The 20,425-nt window shown below is 42.3% G+C and overlaps 1 protein-coding gene across 3 annotated transcripts in view; it reads left to right on the top strand.

Annotated features, from left to right (window-relative positions):
• The window catches only part of LOC143326909 (TOX high mobility group box family member 2-like), a 76,275-nt gene that overhangs the window by 33,638 nt on the left and 22,212 nt on the right, over window positions 1–20,425 (top strand). For all 3 annotated transcript variants that reach the window (XM_076740948.1, XM_076740950.1, XM_076740949.1), the window contains 2 exons: window positions 3,366–3,425; window positions 18,473–18,733. In XM_076740948.1, the coding sequence (XP_076597063.1) occupies window positions 3,366–3,425; window positions 18,473–18,733 (321 nt within the window). The remainder of the gene's footprint in view (window positions 1–3,365; window positions 3,426–18,472; window positions 18,734–20,425) is intronic.

Genomic DNA, 20,425 nt, shown 5'->3' with positions numbered 1-20,425 from the left:
ACGGCTTTACGAGGAGCTTATATGAATTGTCCATCAATCAAAAACAATCTTCCGTGGAGTCTGTAATTTTGCCTCCGATCCTGCCATCAACTGCCTCACCGGTGCACTCCAAGATGAAAAGATCCCAGCATTGTATTGCACCATTAGCACTGTGTAAATATTACATGTTTTCCCTGGATATGCTAGTTAGCATTACTTCCACCTTGTGGCTTCATTATTTTTGAAACGCTCAGCTTTGTCGATGATTGCGAGGCATGACCTAGTTCTGGGACTCTCTGTGTCTCTCTCTTTCACTGTCTTTGCTTTCTCACTTTTGTTCCTCATTTACTCATTCTCCACGTCTTTTTCGTTCCATCTCGAGCTCTCCACCTCATTTTCTCCTCATGCCGAATCTGTCTACCTCTTTCTTTGTCATTTATTCATTGTCTTTCTGCATTTACTGCCTCAGCATCACCTTCATCCTTTCAGTCGGTCTGTTGCTCTCATCCTCCTTCTCTCTCATGTATGCATTCTTTATTTCACAATTTGTCTCCCTTCCACAACCTATTATTATTTTTCTCTATTCTCACATCCTCCCTCCTCGCTCTCTCTCTCTCTCTCTCTCTCTCTCTCTACGCCGCTCTGCATCTCTTTCCCTCTTCTCCATGTTTTTATTCCTCTCTCCCAGCACCACGTGTGTCACGGAGGGAAACATCGCGAGCAGTGGTCCCTGCTGAACAATTACCATGCAAAGCAATCCAAATAGAGATGTTTGCCGAAAACAACATGTGTGTAATTACTGCTTAATGAGGCCCTTGTCTCAGGCAGAATGCCCAATTAGACTGCCGATGAGAAAGCGATGCCAAGGCCCACTGAAGAAAGAGAGGGAAGAGGGGGAGGGAGATGGAGAAGGAGAAGGAGAGGGAGGTTGTAACGCGGAGAGCGGTGGGGACGATGAGAACATGGGAAAGGGAACAGAGGAGAGAGAAAGCAGCAAGGAGGGAGGATAGAAAAGAGGAAGAAACAGTGAAACCTGGGGGGGGGGGCAGGAAAGAGAGAGGGAGGGGGAGAAAATGAAGAGAGAGGGAAGAACAGAGAAAGAGAAGATGATTTCTGCTGTGAATGTGGAGTAATGGCAGAGCTGATAGCATTGAGCCGAGGATAAATTGGCATTTTAAGTGGGAGAGCGAGGCAGTGCAAAGGAGAGCCATCGAGAGAAGAGCAGGGGGAAACAGCTTTACATTGCAATATATGGGCAGCCATGTTGAAGCACAAAATGGCTGACCTTTGCAGGCTGTATTTGGCCTTTTTGGTGAATATTACATTGCAGATGGAATTGGTGAAAATGAGCACTGTCTGACTTCATCGCTTCATTTGGAGCTGAAAGAAACAGCAATAAGGCTCTGCAGTCAAAGAATTCAGTTTGCAGAAATAAGCTTAAATGCAAGAACTGGCAGGGTTTTGTTAAAAATGGCGTTACTCAATGACTGTACTCTCCTTTCACACGAGAGAATCTTATTCCAGAGAAGCTCTCAAAATGGCTTTACGTCACCAGTGATATCAAAGTGGATTTCAATGGAATGAAATTGCTCAGTTATGCGAGGACAAGAGGCTTTCATGTGAGGAGCACAGAGTTTATTGTAGATATGTCACCAAGGTCAACATCACTTTGGCCCTCTCAGTGAGCTGCAGTCACTTCTCGCTGTCAGGTGATGGACGCCACCATGCTTCATTAAGCAAATTATTGTCCGCGTCTCCAGCGCCTAGCATTGGACAATTAGTCAGCATTCAGCTCCACCTGAGATAAACATGCCATTTTTACGGATTAATCATGTGAGGTGTGAATGCCGCTTAAAAGCAAGTGCTTGTCTCGGTTTCGTTTTTGCGTCTGTGGTTGAATGTAAATGCAATCATTAGAATAACCAAGTGAATCCTCACAAGGGCTTCCATGATACGCATCGTTAACCAACCATTGCCCCAAGGCAGGCGCTCATTCCCCCGGCCTTTCTCCTGCAATAATGTACAGTAATTTCTCTTTCTCACCACTCACACGCTCATTTAGCTAATTCAACTTTCTCCTGTCGACCGGTGTAGATATTAGATTTCACCCACAGGAATTCTGCCCATTTCCGTCCATTAGTCCACGTAGTCAGACATTGTTTTTGAGCAGGTATATCTTATGATCCATTTGTGTTCACTCATATCCAGCGTGTGTTTATCTTTCAAGCCTTCAGTCGCTTTCTCCACAGGCACAAAGCAAACCAACCCCAAATGAAAAGCCCCCCTACCCACCCCCATATCTTCACATCTGAGGAATTTGACATGGAATGCTGTCTAGTTTGATCACGTTGTCTCTGCTGTCTGTTCCAGAGACTTCTATGCATTGATTTCACAAAGAATGACCTCCGTCAACAAACAAAAAGGAGGCTTTGTTTGACACGTTTGGTCTGTCTGTCTGTGTGTGTGTGTGTGTGTGTGTGTGTGTGTGTGTGTGTGTGTGTGTTATTATCCAGTCCAGTCAAGGTTTGTTCCATTTGCTGCAAGCGTAGTATGACAAAGCTTTATGCCTTCGGAAGCCAAAGGCATTTCACAATGCGCCTCTTCTTAACATGGTAGCGGTTTCTCAGTCACCTTGACACTGCACAGGTTCAGTAACTGAGCCTTTTGTGGGGCAGAATCTCATTTTCTCTGGAGCTAAAAACAGAATCTGTGTTGTTTTTTCCTTCATTTGTCGCCCACTCGAAGCTGATCTCAGTGGGGACTTCTTCAGGGATTTAGCTCACCAGCACACTAGACATCAGAGCTAGCATGTTGCACGTCGCGCTCAACCGTTGACCTGGTGCTGTTTCCCGGCACCCTTCGGGGTCAGGGGTCATTTGTTGTTACGAGAGCACTAACCCTGTGTCAAACAGTGTTTTGGCACCTGCAGCAAGAGATCTTTCAGTGCCTGATTAACTCCATCCTGAAGACCCAGCATGCCCTTGCTTTGCAGCACACACACACACGCACGCACACACACACACCCTGGATCCACAGCCTCAAACACAGGAACACACACACTTTACTACTGTCGGCACTCACAGATTCATTCACACTCATTCTCTCTCTCAGACACACAGCAGAGCCCACAGGGAAAAGCCCATCTCTCGTCACTGTGCTCATGTAGCCTAATTACCGGCCCGCTGACGAACAGTAATTACCCACGCTGCCATGCCACCACGAGGTTTAACCAAAGTGACAAAGTCATTAGTCTCACACTTCAGGCCACCCGTAAAGAGCCTTTCCTCTTCACACCTCCTCCCCAGCCCCCAATTTTTTTTTTTTCACACATTCTTTTTTTCCTCTAGCACAATATGTTTATTTCTCCTCTCTGTTTCTGTCCGCAGTTTGATGGTGACAACATGTACATGAATGACAATAACCAAGAGTTTCGGTCTCCAAACCAGGTAAGACAGCCCACATCGTTTCCTATGAACCCCACACGCTTGTATAAATAAATATCTGGGAAACTGTGGTGTTATTAGCCTCAGTATTGCAGGTGTCAGCTTTTAAGAGTTTATATAATTAGAATAATATGTTTTGGTAAATGTTGGAAAATGTTAAATGCCAGTAAAGGTGCTCATTAACTAAAGGCGGGGTTGGCTGTAAACAGACAGAGTGCCGTGTAAAACTGGAAAATAGGCACAATTTACTGGTAATGTGAGTGGAGAACTTCAGTCGCAATGGCGTGTCGTCACTCTGACGTTATTAACTGTTGAGGGTAAATCTTTAAACGTCATTGGCCAAATGTGATGTTTCTTAAAAGATCATGTTAGAAAACAAGCAAGACATGAAGACAAGCTATGCTAGCAGCATAGTTCGAGGGATAACAATACGTTGGTTAAAAAAACTGAAATATCTCAACAACTACTGGATGGATTGCCATGACACTTTGTGCCGACAAAGGTCCCAGGAAAATTAAACCTACTGACGTTGGAGCCCTAACTTTTCCTGTAGCGCCACTAACAAGCTGACATTCTAGATTTTTAATGCCACCCTCAGGTCAAGATTTGGCTTTGTCCAATACTTTGATGATTTATGATCAAATACTTGCAACACTAAAGACGTTCCATCAGCCTCAGCTCTAATTTGTTTTCAGTGCTAATAAGAACATGTTAGCATGCTAACCTGCCTCACTAAGACGTTGACCTTGATAAACATTATACCTATGAAACATCAGTACGCCACTGTTGAATGTCATTGAGAGCATGTTTGTGTCTATGTACAGCCTCACAGTGTGGTCACAGTCATGTTTTCTATTGTGCAGTATGAATCCACAGATTTGGTACGTTGGTATGTTACTGCTTCATAGTCAGATTAACACAGTGACAGCAGCAACAGGAATGTGATCTCTGGTTGGTAGTTTTACCAGGTGTCTGACATGTCAGATCATTTGATCTCTCGAGCTTTCAAGTGAAAACTTGGAAAATGACATGGGTATTAGAGATGAAGTGGTGTCTTTTGCAAGATCTCATGCTGAAGAATTCTCTTAAAATCTTTTATCTAAGAGCAAGTGATGGTTTTTGTGTAAGATCAGCTGATTCAAAGGTCAAATCAGTGATCGGTATGGGTAGCCTTGAAACCCTAATCGGAGCATCACTCCAAACCTCTCTTGCTAAGTAGGAAAAAACATTTAATTCCTCGTAAGTCAAAGTAAGCCTCTAACACGTGCTGTTTGATAGATTACTTTATCCAAAGCACATTAATGTAACATATATCTTTAACATTACAGGGATTAAACCATCAACCCCAACAGTGTCAGTACAAGGTCAACCCACTGAGCTAAACAGGTCGCTCACAGATAAACCAGCACTAATGTTCACTCTTCCAGGCTCATTGAAGTACTGGTCCCAGTCTGTAGCGGCACAGTCACAGTCACACTGTCAGTGAGTTAGACAGGCGCGGCACAGAGTGCTCCCAGCTGGTAGATGGGAACACATGGCCGGACATATGGCAGAATTTGGAGCTCCAGAATTTGTTGATCCAGCGGCAAGGCCTTCATGTTCTGACAAAACACGACGAGGTGGAGGCTCCTCGTCAATTAGCGCCTCGCCAAATACTGTCAGAGAGGCGCAGGACAAGGCCAGAAGGCTGAGGACGGCGGGACACACACACATGCACTCACACACAAACACACACATACACATACTGTAAAAGGAAGTGACACATTCTCTGACACAAAGTTATTCATAAGTCATAAGCACATGTGCAACAAGACATCCTCAATTTCAGTTTGTTTCACTCATGCACTGTACAAACTGTGCACCCACACACACACACACACACACACACACACAGTGTCTATACTCACGAGGACCCACATTGACATAATGCTTTCCCTTGTCCATACTCAAAAACTTAACTATCGCGACTACCTAAGCCCAATCCAAACTTTCAAGTGTCTGTTCACCCGATTTACAAGAAGACATATTTTCTCATTTACTTGAGTGATGTCCAGCCATTCATATAGTTTTGGTTTTATGTGTTGAGAGTTTGAGAAAGCTGCCTCTGAAATGTCTGCCACCACCTCAATTCAGTGGGGACAAATGAAATTTAATACGTGGTTCCCTAAATGTGAAAAATGATGTCTGGAGAACAGACACTTCCCTTTGCAGAAACGATTTTCTGGCTACTCCGGATAACCTACAAACCACGCTTTAAACTGATTTTACAGGAGCTGCCCTCTGCCAAAGAGGTTTTTTAGCAATTTGTGTGAACTGACCCTTTCAACCTAATTATAACATTAACCCTAAAACCATGTCTCAGCTGTCAAGCAGCCCTTTGAAGAAGTGATGACCAGCCAAAATGTCCTCACTTGGCAAAAATGTGCTTACTGTTAGAATGTAAAACTTAAATTGGTCCTTGGAAAGACTGACGAACAACAACATATGTATGGGCACATGAACACACATACATACACGCTCATAAACCCATGCGCACACATACTCTCATAAACCCTCACACACAAACACACACACACACACACATATACACACCGTCATGCTATAGCTATAAGGTTGTCTTTCCTTTGATGTTGAGATTGAGTGACTATAATGAGGGGTCGAGGGGAGCTTTAGCAGCTTATTGTCTACTTATAACACCCATCACAGACGATGAGGTCCATCGCTGTTTGCCACGTTTCCTGATCTGCCCCAATTATGTCACTTCGCTTGCATACATGGGTGTGTGCTAATTGGGATAAATGTCCAGCTTTGTAGTTTCTCTGCTGCAACGGTCACATGTCAATCATCGACACCCACTCCAGGTTTGCAGTGTTGTGTCAACAAATACCTTCTTAGTGGATGAGGCAATTTGGGCTTTTCAAAACATGTCAGTTGCAGTTGATGCTCTGTCAGTGCCGTCAAATATAAGCTTACGCACCAGTTCTGAATAGCCCAGTGAACACAGAGTTCACTGTTTGGCCTCCATTTTTTTAATGGAGCAGATTTAATTTGAAGTTTAGAAGAGGGAGGATATTCACTGGAGTTGAAAGTTGCATAGAGCCTTCAGCACAGGTTTTAAGGAAAGTAATCCATAGCTGCAGCCTTGATGACAAATACCTGAGTGGCTAGCACTGTTCTTGATATCTATGAACAACTTTTTTTAAGTTTGACAGCATAACAACACTCATCCCGCTGTTTTCCGGCCCACAAGCCAAACCATTACATTCTGGTTGTCTTGTGCATAAGTTTACACATATTTCCTTGTAATTTATCCTGTCCTCTGATGTTTGGATCGTCACCAGAGTTAAACATTTCTCTGGATTTGAACAGTACATGAGCACAAGCCTGCTTTTTCAAAGGTTAAACCAGTAAAGTCTGAAGAGGTTAACCCATAAATATCTTCAAAGCCACCACATCTGAGGAATATCTGCATTTTGTATGTCGTACAAGATTCATCAGTCTTGCGGCTTGCTGCGCATGTGGGCCAATCCTTTCTTAATTGATGCTTAATTGTGTGCATTAGCCATGCGGTGCTTTGTCACGTACAGCTTGCTTTTGAAGTTAAATCAGACAAATTAGAGGTTCAAATATGGAATCATTTTCTGCATCAATTTGAAATGGTGATTACTGTCTAATGAATATGTTGAATACCTGCCTACGTTCTGGCGTGTATCTATATTATTACTTTAATGTGCTCCTCCTTTTTTATTAAGATTTAAACATTCCTCAGCTCTGTTTGTCAAAAGAACAAGATGGAAAACAGTATCATTTCTGTTTCTGTTTATTTTGTGTGAAACAGCTGCAGTAAGACTTTTATTCTTTGCTTCTGAGGAAAACACTCAGAGCACACAGCACCATCACAATGGCCAAACATATTGTGAAAGAAGCACCCTGTATATGCCTTAATGCAAGTTTTAACACCACGTTGAGATGCCCACCCGAGCCTTTACATGATGTGTGCCTGTGAAAAAGGTGCATGTAGCCAGAACAGAGACTCCTTTGTTTGCATGTCTCGGGGTCTTCCACAGCGTACGCACTGAGGTAGCAGTTTGACATAGCCAGGAGATTGCATTACACATAACATCTCTGAGCTTTTAAAAAGAGAAAACCACTAATCAGAAACAGCTTTAAAGGGGCCATTTACTGTATGCTTGAACACAATCTGTCCATTCAAACAAGATGTTTTCAAGGCTTTCAATACGGTATGGGTTCTGTATGAGATATGCATACACGCTGCACATATGGAGCTCTCAGACGTTTTGATCTATTGAGGTTTAATATTTGGTTCATCTGTTGAGGTTTCAGCCTATATGCAGAAGTGTGGGCGTGTTATTTTGTTCATCCGCATTGTTCATGTCTGCCCACACACAAAGCTACTTATGGGATAGTTTGTTGAATTAAAGATTATTAAACATCTCAATTATCCTGATTGACTCAGAATGTGCTTGTGAGCCATGCAGAGTGTGTAATCCCTCATGTAACCTTGTTCCAGAAGCCTGAAACACTGGCCACGTCTCAGATTTTGTCAGCAATTCAAATACATGTAGGTCTGGTGTGTGCTCATTCGCTACTGATTAGATCAGCATATTTCTTCCAAAAAAAAAAAATGGAGGAGAAATGCTGCAGAAACTGCAGCGCCTGCGTCAGACGAAATCGACGTCGAGGGGACGGACACATCAGGCTCATTTGACCGTGATTTCAGACTGAGTAATAGAGAGAAAATGGCAATTGAGTCTGATCTATCTGGTGCATTCATGCCAAATAATGCTGACTGCGGTCTATATTTTTGCAGCACTACAATAGCTGCATGAGAATGATCACAGCCAAACCAAAATGGCTGCCTCCAACCACACATATTCTAATTCTGTATAAAGGACAATTAGTGTTCCTCATTTGGATTCATATCAGGCCTGATCTCTTTGAGTGATTGTGCAGACTTGTACCTCCATGTGTATTTTTGTGTGTTTTGGCTGGCGTCCTCTCACCCTATAATCAGTCTCTACATCACGTGGATGCATGTCCATGTGTACGGTATATACAGTACATGCATAGGATAGCTTAGAGAAAATTAGAGACCAAAAAAAAAATTTAAAATATCTGGTTAGAGAGGAAGCTTGAAAGAGAAAACAAGGCAGCGGCAGGAAGAGGGAGAGTAATTTTGTGCGTCTCTTCCTCTCGTGTGTCGTACTTGTTGCATTGTGCTCCTGCGCAGGAGAGGAAGCTCAGGGGCCACTGGTCTTCGGAGAAGCAGCAAGTTTCAACCTGTTTGTGCCTCTGTGTTTTCTGTTTCCAGGTGTCTTGCTGAGCCATGTGTCTCTATCGATTTGGCCGGCTGCAAGAGAACAGTGGCTGATGTTCGAGATTAGAATAGAAACCTCACTTGTTGGATACAGGCTCTCTCTCTCTCCCTCTCTCTCTCTCCTCTTTCTTTGTCTGTCTGTTTATTTTCGTATATTTCTTAACTCTTGACACTCCCTCACACTCACTCATTCTCTGCCTTTCTCCGTCTTGCTCTGATTTTTCACCCACGTTCACCCACCCAACTCCTTTCTCCTGAAAATGTCTGGCTCTCACATACATCTCCTAAACTTCAGACAAACAAGTCATGCATTCCTACATATACACAAAGTAATTATACAGCTCATCAATTCCTCCATTAGTTGTTCAAATGCAAAACTCGCTGAATCAACTTAACTGAACTTAAAATAAGTTCCGCTAACACCTCGAACATTTTTGTTTTTCAGTAGTGTTCATTTTTGCTCTCGGAAAGCAACATCAGTTTGTGTTTGAAAGACAAAAAAGACATTATGGGAAGTGGTTGAAGCGGACAAAGATCATGTGACTTATCTGAGACGTGTATAAAAATAAACATAACAAGAACAAGAGCCATCTTTCTCCAAATTAAGAAAAAGGAAGACTCTCTGGGATTTCAACACAAATGCTGAGAAGTATGCTAATTATTCCTCCTATAAATAATTGAGAGGAATAGTCTGACATTTCGGGAAATTTGCTTGTTCACTTTCTTGCCAAAGAGTAAGAAGAGAAGATTGATACTACTGAAATTCCATACATATTTTTGTTACATATTTTGTAGTGCATTATTTACATATTAAACAAACAATACATAATTTGTTGATTAATTCATAAATTGTGCTTTAGAGAGGTTTGCATATTTTGTTACCTTTGGACAGAGCAAGGCTAGCTGTAGCACCAATGCTAAGCTGGCATGTTGACGTGCAGACATAAAAGTGGTTTCAATCATCTAATCTAATCCTCGGCAAAGATGCAAATAAGCATATTTACCAAAATGTTGAACAGTTCCTTTAATGTGGTGAGTGGGACATTTGTGAAGCTCATGGCGTTATATTCAAAATGATGAGCTCTGCAATGGCTCTGACTATTTAAGTTGACCAACTGAAGACTTACAAACTAATCAAGATGCTCTGATTAAATGACAGTAAGATGAGTTAGTTTGATTAAATTACTTATGAAATGCACACATGGAAAAAAAAGTGAGAAATACTGAAAGGAACAGATTCAGATTTGGGGAAGTACGTCTCTCAGCTCTATTTCTGAGAGTTAGATGAGACGATCGATACCGCTCTCGTGTCTGTACATTAAACAGAAGTTAGCAGCCTGTTAGCTTAGCTTGGCCTGGCTCCGTCCTAAGGTAAAAAAAAAAAATCTCATAACTCTAAAGCTCACTAATCAACACATTATATCTCACTTGTTCAAGCTAAGCTAACCGTACTGTGGGCTGTAGCTTCAGATTTAGCATGCAGATATGAAAGTGGTATTGACCTTCAGAAAAAGAAAGGACGATTCTGTTACAAGCAGTTGACATGATGATGTTTTGTCAATCAACTATGAATAGACATCCAGATGTTGTTTGACCTGATGTTGTAACACCTCACCCCTTCTCTCCCTCCCTCCCGCTCTCTCTCTGAGGCAGAGACACCTCAGTACACCCTGGCACCGCACACCCAATGTGGGCGATGCTGATGTGAAAAGGCACCGTTACTTAACAGTGACTCACAGTGCACCATATACCCCCACCGCCACAACTGCAACACTCTCCTCACTTCATAACACTCCCCCTCCCCGCCAGACACCCCCCTCACACTCCACTGAGTGTGTTTCTCTTTCTATCCTCTCTCTTGTATCCTCTCCCTGCAAGAAAAGTTAGGGGGACATTCGAGACAAAGGATGAAAAATGAAAATTGAGGGTCTGAAAACGCCAACACACATCTCACTCCCTCTTTGAGGCTGTACGGAGCCGCTGGCAAGGTCGCGAGAATGAAGAAGAGATATATATTGTACGGTATTTAAATTTCAAGAGAGCGTACGATTTCAGTAGCGTGGATTGAGGCTGAAAGCAGTTTTCAGCTCTAAACCAGCACTGGGGCGTCAATATCTGAAAACAATGCTGGAGGAACATCAGAGGAGCACAACATCCACGCCCATGCTAGTGGGGATTGTAAGTTACAGTTGTAACCAGGGATCGGTGGTTCTTTGTAGGTCAGTCCATGTCAGCCAATAAGTCCAATTACCATCAGCCTCTGAAAGAGAACAAGCCGCGACCTCTGCGCTGCTTTCATGGAGCTGAAATGAATGCAGTGGATGGAGATGCGTACTCTGTGGCGGAGTAGGGATTTTATTTATTGAGAATAGACAGATATTAGTGAGTGTAGAGTAAACAGCAGGGTGAAAAAATATTAGAGGGAAATGTCAAAGGCAGGGATCTGCGGTGATGTGATTTTCCCTTGTTGGAAGAATATGACAAGATTCATATTTCATGACGTCTGTTGGTATCAGAGGCTTTAGAGAAAACGACCCACTGTCCCACACTTTACGCCGTGCTCCCTCCTCAAATACATAGCCTAAAGAGAAGCAGCACTCCCCCCTATCAAAAAAAAAAAAAAAAAAAATACAGCAACTTATCGGCAGCGAGAGTGCACTCAATGATTCATACACTCTTTTAAGAGAACTTGAAACCTTGGCTCTATTTTCGGTCCGGCCTCTCTCTGTATATGCTGCACGACGGAGCAGAGGGATTTAGTGGGACTAAGTATTTTGATATTTCTATTGGTCTTTTGGTGTATTTTCGCTCTCTCTTTCCCCCACTCTCGGTGATCTTTCTCATCATATGGAGACCAAGGTCATGGCTGATTGAAATATAATAGAAGTGTAGACATCTGGCCTAATACTGTGGGAAGTTAAATCTATTTTAATGGCCCCTGCCGCAGTGGATTCTCTCTGATGCACTCTTGCGCTTCACTGACAGTAAATCACAATGTTCTCTTATTACCCTGACTGGAATGAGGGCATAGAGAAAGAACAATGAGGGATCCACATCATTTGTTTTCACCCCTCCCTTGCTTTTTCCTCTCCCCTCCGCCCCTCCTCTCCTCCCCTCTCCACTCCGTTTGCGACTCATAAAGCAAGGGGCTTAAAGAGAGTGACATCATGAAAATAAAAATAAAGGGGATTATGGACGAGCGATTGTGCCATATGTGATTACTGGGGCTTCCATGTTCCCTTGGGGGGGATGAGTGACTACGAGACAACATATTTTATTTATTTATATGATTCTCTCTAATGAATAAGAATAGGAAATGTAGCTGAGACCGCAGTATTGCCCCCCAAAAGAAAACACAGCCATTGTTCCAAACATTAAAGAATTTTCTGTTCCGGTACAAAGATCACAGATATTTTTGATCTATAACTATGTGTTTGGTTGTTGTTGTTGTTTGTTTGTTTTGTTTTTTTTTTAAATGAACTGACATAAATGTGTGGCCACTTTTCACATCTTTTCAAAATTCAATTCCTTCGCGGCTGTGTTTTTAGAGCTCAGGCACAATCCAGCAGAGGTCCACCTGCATCTGCAATGAGGAGTCAGGTCCTTTTTGCCCGCCTAAATGAGATCCATTTTGATGTGACATTTGAGAGAATTACCAGTGCATGGGGGGAGCAGGGAAGAGGTTAGCTCACTCCTTTGCCATTGGTTGAAGCATAGCACAGCCCACCTTTAGTGACGGACGGTACGAATGACCCTGAGCTACTATCGGTCATGGTGAAACGCCCCCCTCCCCACCCCTCCTTGCACACTTCACTTATCCCAGTTCTGTCTTGCTGTCAGTCAGCCCGGTGGGTCTGCTATTCCATTCTCCTCCTATTGTACCGCTCTGCCTGCTTCTCTTGATACATCACCCAAATGGAGTTCCTTGTCGTTTCAAAGTCAGGTCAGATAGCCTTTGTGGACCCTGCAGACTGTCACTGTAATGGTCACTTGTGCGGCACACCTCAGGAGTGTTCAACAGCGGCTGATGATGAGTTTGATTTCTGCCCTTTCTCTGCTCTGCAAGGTTGATCTGTGAAGGTGAATTTTGAAATTCCCCATAAGATGTTTTAAAGATTTGCTGTTGCCGTCCGTCTATCTGGACTACACAGAGTGGACGTGAAGACCTTTATGTATGCATGGCCAGCTGTTGTTTGTCGCCAAAACCATGCTGCTCTGTCATTTTTTTCCCCCACAAAGTAACATATGGCTGGATGACTTTCCACAGGACACTGTATACTCATTCAAAGTTATGCGATTTTATGACGCAAAAGAGTTTTTTTCTGAAACCTTGTCGGTGTTTGGTATTACAGGAAACACTCTGAGTGTGTCAGTCACTGAAGCTGTAATTACAAAGTCCATCAAAGACAGACAGCTCTTGTCTTTGGACAATTTGCCTCCCATCAGCCATGACAGGCTCTCTGTTGTACTGTGCAACATTTTCATTCTCCTCCCTTTGACGAACACATCATTGTTCCCAGATGAGCTGTCTTCCACTAAACACCTCATAGGCTACGAATGACTCCATCACCAAGCTAATGACTTCATCTCATTTTGTGTCAAGAAAACTTTTAGCTCAGCTGATTCATTTGTTTCCACTTAAGACTGCTTAAAGGCTTAAGATAGCTTGAAAAGGTAGAACTACGTTTGGTGGAGACTTTTCAACCTGTAATCTAACATGTCAAGGTGCCATGTCAGCTGTTACTGATGCTTCAGCACGTACCGCAATCTTTAGAGAATTTAGCAGACATACATAAACTAATGCAAGAGAGAGGACTACAAACTATATGACTGGGTGCCTCTTGTGTGGTGTCTGACTTTTTGCACATAAACAATACTTTTTACTTTGTTTTGCTGAATTAAAACACATTTAAATAAAAAACTTTTCTATTCATTAGCTTAACTTTGAAAGGCAGTGTGTTGCTGCCCTCCGTGGTCAAAACTTTCAACTCTCTTTAGTGTGATCAGACGGTCTCTGCTGTTGCACCTGTAACCACATCCAACAGCGATGTCACTGTGCACACACCTGGGGGGACGCGGCTTCATGACTGCAGCAAGGTGAGGGGTTAAACCACGGGGGGGGGCCATCGCAGGCAAGGTTTTCAGCTGCTGTTGTTCTTTAAAGCAAGACTGATAAAACCGTGTCTGTCAGGCAATGATGCTGTGAATCTGACAACGCATGGTGGTGGATCAGCTTCAGTGATACAGGCTCATTTGTTAGCAGTAAATATTATAATAGCAGTCACTTGCTACTTATGTACAGCACTGGGTCCCTTTAAAAGCAAGAAAAAACATTTTCTTCCTTTCTTTCCTGTGTGGCATTAATCAAGCTTCAGGTTAAGTTATGTAGGAGTGAATGTCATTAGCTCCACTGAGCTTGTGACACCTCAGTACTTTATGATGTAGAAGATACAATTAAATAATGTTACCTTAAGTTCAAATCATCAGTAAGCGTAGTTAATACTGCTATATTTGAGATTCTTCTTAAAACCACTTTTTATCACTCCATACCCAAGACCGTTGTTTCTGAAGACAAATGTTTTTTTAAGGTTTTTTCGTACACCCATCAGCCCGTCCCATTCTGGGGAACACGATATCTCAGTAAGACACTGAGGGAAAATCTTCAAATTTGATACAAACAAGGATGAGATGATTAGGTTTGCTGGTCAAAGGTCACTGAGACCTCACAAAGCATGCTTTTGACCATAACTCCAGAATTCACATGCTAATAATGACAAAGTTTCAATCAAGTGTCTCAAAAGAATAAAATAATGAAGTGATGACATTTTCTATCCAAAAGGTCAAAGGTCAACTTCATTGTGATGTCCTAATGTTAAGGGGCAATTGTGACCATATTTCACATTCGGTCAGTTTCTGAATTGGTGACACTAATCTTTTGTGTCCACCTTCAAACTGTGCTGGTTGTTTAGATCTTCTGTGCTGCCAGGTTGAAGGTGTGTGTGAAGCATCCATTTTACAGTTTGTAGCTTCTCTGCAGCAGCTTCCATATTTGAAGCGTTGTAGCTTACCACAGGCTCATTGGTTCTGCTGATACTGATCTTCAAGCGATTGTCGTTGCATCATGTGATGAAGCTCTCCATCAGTCCTTAGAATAATTCACTGGAGTCATGCGTGTTCAGTATAGTGTTGACTTCCACCTTGCTTAAAAATACACCATTTATACCTTTTATGTATGTTTGTGTTTTAATTGATCTTATAGTGAAACATCAGACGTTATACATTTTTTCACTCTGCATCTTCCATAGATTAAAAAAAGAATCACGAAGAGTGTTCCCCTAGGATGCATCATCCCAATGTTTTTCTCTCCAAGAACCAGGATCTGCCTTATGCACGATGATAGTCAATATGCCTCGGAGCAATATCTTACATCTATAAACTATGTTAAAGCAATATGGTGTTTTGATGTCAAATCACAACTGATGCTCAAAACAAGCTCGGTGCGATCGTGTTTAAGTTAGGGAAAGAAGAGAAAATGATGTGTAGACTCCTCAAAGATCCAAAGTCACGTCCTTGTCTTGGAAGATGACAGATTTGCTTAAATTTCACCTCTGGAGGGAGGGGGGGGGTGAAGGTTAGCGAAGGAAGGCTGAATCAACATTTGGCGTTTGTTTCTGACCCCTCGCTCTTTTATTCACTCTCTTCCATGTCCTGAAAGACAGTATATTTATGAATTATTTATTTATGTTTGAAAATATTAAACTTGTGATGTCCTTGTCCTGTGTCTTATCTCCAAGGGCATCATAAGAAGCTGTAAAGAAAAAAGGAATCACCAAAGCGATGGAAGGCATGGTCGTAAAACAGGCTCTGACAGCATTTAAATCTTGGTACATCCCTCAGCGTGTTAAATTACTCATTCTGGCCGAACAAGCTTCTCCCTCTTTCATTCCTTCTTTTCAGTGATCAGAAAGGGTTGTACCTCAGCTTCCTAGCTAGCGTTCCTGCCTTTTTTGGCTTGTGGCCCTTTATAGCCAAGCAGCGTCTACCCAGCTGCATACATGCATCATCCTGCGGAGGCAAACACATCTTCAAAAGATGAGGTCATGTGATTGACACCGGTTTCTTCTGTCTGTGACTATGATGCTCCGCTAAGCTTAACTTAAAGTAGTTTTTCGGCTGAACCCAACCAAACTTTAACCATACTGGTGGTAGATGAGAAAACAATCATATGAATCATGTTTGTTTGGTGTGGCACAACAGAAAATGTGTTATTTTGAAAGCCAATGGCCAACCACCACTGTTTCTCATTGTGACTGGAGGACTTGTTGAATTTATCTCTCACAAGAAAAAAAAAGGTGAAAATGAAAGTAATTTTGTGGAGCTGAAATCTTCTTTCTTCTTCTGTCCAATGTTGTAAGTCAAAGCCTCAGTTTCCTCTTGCACAGGGGCTGCAACTAGCAATAGTTTTCATTATCAATGAATCTGCTGATTACTTAGTTAATAAAATAGCAAAACAAAAAAAAAGGTTTCCCAGAGTCCAAGATGACGTCTTCAGATGCTCAAAAACACAAAGCTATGCAGTTTATTGTCATTACTGACGAAGAAAACCAGCAAACATTCTCATTTTAGAAGCACCCAGCACATTTGTCATTAAGAAACGACAAACGATCGATTGCTCAGTGATCACAGTTATCGTTGATTTTCTGTCGATCAGTCGTCTCACCATTGCAGCTCTTATAGCCCCCAGCAGGGGAAACACTGCAGTAAAGGGACAGTGGTGTGACCATTTCTCTTTTTATCTGCAGATGTCTGACCTTTGAGCATTTGCATAGTGGCTGTATTTCAGTCAGCATGGGGTCACAACCCAGAGGACACAGGTTGTGACTGAAGCTTTACATGGTCTGTCTGTGGTCTGTTTAATGCATGAATACTTTATATAGCCAAGCCTAGATGCACAAACTGATCTGAATAGTTTTTATTTTTACTCTATTAAAACTAGTATGTATGATCATTGCGCCTCCATGTAGTTAAGGCCACGTGCCTACCGCAGCGGCCTGGGTTCAATTCCAACCCGCTTTCCCAACTCTCTTCAGCTATCCTATGAAGGCAAGAGACCAAAAAAATCTTTAAAAAAATAAATAAATAAAATCCAGTGCATGTGCTTGTTAACAATAATAACAAATGACAACAGTAACAAATGTTAGACAATGAAGAAACAGACATTTGCAAAACCTTCATCGTGGGAAAAGGAATTGTCAGCGATAATATTTCTGAGCAAGCACCAAACAAGGAGAGTGAGCGTTATGGGAAGAGAAAATAGCACATCACCCCCTGATAGTAAACATACTCCCTTTTATTATTATTATTTTCTCCCTAATGATAGTGCACATTATGAGACTTTTATCCTGTCTTCAAGCACCGGTTCTGTTAGTGGGGACATTGTAGCGTCGTTTCTTGCCATTTGTTTGCTAAAAATATTTGTTTGCAAGATGAATTGCTGCACTGGCAGGCGAGATGACAGCCTACACGAAGATGATATTGAATTGATTTCTGAAATGTTGCAGAACGGACTAGTTGATGTGTACCACGAGACATGAATAATAAAAATTCTATTAAAAAGCTCTTGAATGGCTGACACTGGAATATTATTTGTGATGATTAATTTTCTTCAGTCATTATAAAGGGGAGTTGGCATCAGATTGCCTCTGACAAAATTGCTTTTCATTCCCTGGTGAATACCCTCAGTATGCTTTTTGAGAGCACAAAACCATATTTCTCAGCGCAATATTATGTCAAGATAGGCCCTGGAAAAGACAACCACAGGCTCTGCTCATGTATCACTGTATTAGTGCCATAAAATCTGTGCTCTTTTACCTGGTGGGGGTCATTTGGACATGCTGGATATGTTTCATGATGAACAATCCAGCCTTTCTGTTTCTAAAACATGTGATTGGCATTATAATTACGAGATCATAAAATAGCCACTTAAGTGAGTGTCACTGGTGTTTTCCCACTTAATGAAGTTGATTAAGTGTATTTTAAAGGCGTGCAGGCTGACGGTATGTCGCTTTAAAGCTGTCACGATTTCTAAAGCAAATTACTCTGTACAGCAGCTGCTGTTGTCTAACGCTAATTAATTTGCCGTGTACGTTTGTGCTCAGTATCTGCTGCGTGCACAAATATGAACCACAACAACAATCAACAGGTGCATTTAAAAGCCAGTTATGAAGGTTTTTTTTTTAATTACTCTGGATCAGCCTTTGTTTGCTTTTTCTCGCCCAGATTGTTACTGAACTTCAGTTTGTCATTAAAATGTTGTACAGCGGTTTGATTGTCTGATGGCCGCATTATTCTAAGAGATGCAAGTGCTGAAACCAGGCTCGTATTTTATTGATGCTATTTTATTGGCACTGGTTTGAGATGCAGGTAGAAAGTTTCTATGAGTTTTCTATGTGTCTTTTTGTGTTCATGTGGATTTTCCCTGTGTGCTTCTTCCCACGTTCCAAAGGTATGAACATGACTGTAGGTGGGTTAGAAGTTTCCCACATATATTAGCATCTGTTAGCTGTCTGTTAGCGGCAAAAGCTTTCCTTGTTTTTTTTTTTAGATACGTTGCAAACAAATTAACCGTTTTTCAACCCTGAAAATGTAGCAACAGTTAGTAAATGAGTAAAGGTTGCTGCGATTGATTCCCTTCTTCTCTCTGCCTTTCCAGAGCTACTCCAGTCAGGGCAGAGGCAGCAGTGGTGGAGGAGGAGGAGCAGGGGATGAAGACTACGAGATCCCCCCCATCACACCCCCCAACCACGCCGACCCTTCTCTGCTGCACCTCATGGAGCACGAGTCAGGTTACCCCTTCCACTCCCTGCCTCACAACGGCCTGCTCAACACGTACTCCTACCCCGAGCTGCCCGCCCTCATGATGTCCAACATGCTGGGTCAGGACACCCACCTCCTCTCGGGGCCTATGCACTCGGTGAGTCTGCCTTTTTTTTTTTTTCTTTGTCCGTCCCTTTCCAGCTTTGTGATGATGCAGGTCAAGCGCTGTGGTAGGCTGTTCGTGGTCACAACTGCCCGTGGATCTCTGCAGGTTTCACATGTTCAGTTCAGAGTTCAGCCTTTTCAAAATGTTTCCAAAAACTGTTGATCTTATGATACTGCAGCAAAGCTATAAACTCACAATGAAAAGCAACGAAACAGCAAAGTGACTAATACTTCTGTGTCAATAGTCTCAGATCATTTTTTTATTATGGCTAAGCGATCTTCTATTACGGTGATAATTATCTCGGTTAGAGGGCAAGGAAGCTGAGACAGTCAAGTCTGAGCCCGGCCAGGGTCTCTACATGCAACATTTATAAATACAGAGAGCTGCTGCCTCCTTAACACCCAGACCTTTGCAGCAGAGCACCTTTAATATCTATTCAGCTACACAACTCAAAGAATTCATTGCCTCAAAGTGAGCTAAGAAAGAGAGCGAGAAACTCGGCGCTGCACATTTTCATTCGTTATGATCGGCAAAGCAAAAAGGAACAGCGAGGGATGGGGGGGTGAACAAGAAATACTTGACGAGGAGAGGGGGGTATTCCTTGTCAGCTACTTTTCATTTTCAAAGGGATGCTGAGGACCCCCGCTCCCCCCTCCAGTAAAGGGACTTTTTCTTGTGTTAAACATGCTTCAGACTGAACATGTAAACACCCCTGGCGAACACATTCAAATGCTTTAATCATAGGATCGAACCAGATGAATTATAGATGGCCTGTGTGGTGAATTATTCAGCGTTATATACTTTCATCTGACATAAATGTTACTTTTTTTTCTCTCTGCCCTCCATCATGAATATTTATGCTTTAATGTGAGCATCCGTGGCATTTATCCTCCGTTAATCAGGTCTTATGTGATTTTCAGAATCAAACTGCATAAGTTGCAGGCTTCTTTTTTTCCGTGGGTGGTAGCTAAGGCCTCCATTAAAGCCAGTCTTCAGGATTAGGTCACAATCCATTGGCTACTGTTCTGAATATGCTGGGTGCAGGAGAAAGATGCTGTTGACTGGAACATTTACAGTCAATCTGCTTTTTAGTCCCAGTGGCTGCAAACCTGTACAATAATTTGGATGGGCTGATATTAGTAGAAGACAACATATAAACTGTGTCTCTGGATGCATTTATGCGGTATTAAGTTTATACTTAGGTGATGTCCGTGCATGAGTGTATGTAACAAAGCAGCCCCTTTTGACCAATAGTATTTTAGAAGGAAACAGAGAGGGAGTGCCTGCTTCTCACACAGCTTTTGTTTCACCTTTGCAATTATTTATTCTCAAATAGCCCTTCAGGGTAATGTTCCATTTTCTTATTTCACACCCCCTTTTCTCATAAATGAACCGTCATTGCAATAAATCACTGCACAAACAGAGAGTTGCACACACTGTGAAAGGTCCAGAGATTTATGTAACACATTCATGTTTCCCACTTCCACATTTTAGTACTACTCCAGCAGAGCCTGGCTAATAATAGCCGCTATTAATATTTCTTGTTGCCTAGCAACCCCAGCAAGTAATAGCTTACTCTGGAAAAACAGATGACCGATAAGGAAAGCGGGGGGGGGGGGGGGGGGGGGGTTTCAATTCATTTATTATCTCCTGGGACAAGAGGAGCTTATTTCTGAGGCTGTG

The sequence above is a fragment of the Chaetodon auriga genome, chromosome 10 (genome assembly GCF_051107435.1).
Source record: "Chaetodon auriga isolate fChaAug3 chromosome 10, fChaAug3.hap1, whole genome shotgun sequence".
NCBI classification, from domain to species: Eukaryota; Metazoa; Chordata; class Actinopteri; order Chaetodontiformes; family Chaetodontidae; genus Chaetodon; species Chaetodon auriga.
This window is presented reverse-complemented; position numbering and strand designations above follow the sequence as displayed.